Source organism: Quercus lobata, chromosome 7 (genome assembly GCF_001633185.2).
Source record: "Quercus lobata isolate SW786 chromosome 7, ValleyOak3.0 Primary Assembly, whole genome shotgun sequence".
Taxonomy (NCBI): domain Eukaryota; kingdom Viridiplantae; phylum Streptophyta; class Magnoliopsida; order Fagales; family Fagaceae; genus Quercus; species Quercus lobata.
The window spans coordinates 20,106,416-20,108,433 of NC_044910.1; the positions used below are offsets into that span (position 1 = coordinate 20,106,416).

Below are 2,018 nucleotides of genomic sequence, written 5' to 3' on the forward strand. Positions count from 1 at the left end.
CTATAAATAAGTAACTTAAAGCTTGGCTAAATCATAGACTGATAAGTTGTGATTTTTCCTGATACATATTTCTCCTTTCAATCCCACTTTCATTAGTTGTGCTTTTTCTTTTCTTTTTTTTTGATACATTCTTTTCTTTTCTTAATTAATTTCTATTTCAATATATTTGGTATGCAAAGGTCAGGCTTTTTATTGCAGCGATTAAATAAAACTGATCAGTGGACATGACAACATGTACACGAAAGTGTGACACGTATTGCCGACTTGCCGTAGTAAGTACGTTATACTTTATTTAAATTATTTATCTGAGTATGTAAGAAAGACATTACAAATCTTACGTATGCGATGACATATCTCTTTCTGAATATTTCCATTGTTCAGATCTCAATGGAGCCAGTCAAAATATAAGCTTTCCTTTATACTAATTCAACTATAAAAACAACCATACAGATCCAATAATTAATCACCCATCAGGCCATCGCAATCAGACCTATATTTTCGTTTCGTAGTATTCACTCCACTCACTGAAATAATCTGATCAATAATTCAGATATGGCTGAAGCTGAACACAGTTCCTCATCATCTCCTCGACTTGACGGCCGAGTAGCAATCATAACCGGTGCCTCACGTGGTCTTGGCCGTGCTATAGCCATCCATCTCCACTCCCTTGGTGCAAGGGTTGTGCTAAATTATGCTTCAAGCTCAACACAAGCAGATCTTCTAGCAAATGAGCTCAATGCTACCTCAACCAACCTTTCACAACCTCAAGCAATTGCAGTTCGAGCAGATGTTTCAGACCCAGATCAGATCAAGCTACTCTTTGATAAAGCTGAACAAGAATTTGGTTCAGGAATCCATATCCTTGTAAACAGTGCTGGAGTGCTTGATCCAAAGTACCCAAGTTTGGGGAATACCACAGTGGAGGATTGGGATACAACATTTAATACTAACACAAAAGGTTCATTTCTGTGTTGTAGGGAAGCTGTGAATCGATTGAAACGTGGAGGTGGTGGAAGAATCATCATGATATCAACCTCAATAGTTGGAGGACTTCTACCAGGGTATGCATCTTATGCAGCCTCTAAAGCAGCCGTAGAGACAATGACAAAGATAGTGGCTAAGGAGCTCAAGGGTACTGGAATTACTGCCAATTGTGTTGCACCAGGGCCTATTGCAACTGAAATGTTTTTTGCTGGTAAAACTGAGGAAACAGTCAACAGGATTGTGGATGCTTGTCCTCTAGGCCGACTTGGAGAGCCCAAGGATATAACTCAGCTTGTTGGGTTTTTAGCTAGTGATGCTGGGGAGTGGATTAATGGTCAGATCATTAGGGCCAATGGTGGATTTGTTATTGTTTAAACACACAATTTCTCTCCACCCTTCAATTCATTGCTCTTGTCCTGCTTTTCTTTTCTTTTCTTTAATTTCTATATATTAATTGCACCTGCTTCGTTTCTCTTTTTTGCTCTATATATGTATATATTTGACCTTCATTTCATTTCTCATTTTGCTCGATATATTATCAAAAAATTAGCAATGAACTTTGTATTTGTTAGAAATACAGAATAATTGTATTGTATTTCATGAATCAAAGAATATACATCATTGCCTTTATATAGGAGGTATATGTGTGCAGTACAAGTAGAGTATAGTACAAGTACAAGTGTGCTATACAAGTAACCTAATTGGGTCTAAAGCCCATAACATAATATACGTTAACAGCCCCCTTCAAACTCAAGGTGGATGTGAGACCAACTTGAGGTTGTCAACCAAATTACGAGTGCGTCCCTTAGGAAGTGACTTGGTGAAGATATCTGCAAGTTGATCTTTGGAGGAGACGGAGAAAAGCTTAAGAGCACTATGGACAAGATGATAACGGATAAAATGACAATCAATCTCGATGTGTTTAGTCCGTTCATGAAAGACATCATTATGAGCAATATGAATGGCACTCTGGTTGTCACAATAAAGGAGAGTAGCAGAGGAGGTGGACACACCCAAATCCGTAAGGAGCCATC

At 38.2% G+C, this 2,018-nt stretch overlaps 1 protein-coding gene across 1 annotated transcript; it reads left to right on the forward strand.

Moving 5' to 3' along the window:
- The first annotated feature begins 365 nt into the window (after window positions 1-365).
- Window positions 366-1,513, forward strand: LOC115953266 (NADPH-dependent aldehyde reductase-like protein, chloroplastic). Its single transcript, XM_031070859.1, has one exon. It carries the CDS (start codon window positions 553-555, stop codon window positions 1,357-1,359), a length of 807 nt encoding a protein of 268 aa, XP_030926719.1. The 5' UTR covers window positions 366-552; the 3' UTR covers window positions 1,360-1,513.
- Window positions 1,514-2,018: the final 505 nt, after the last annotated feature.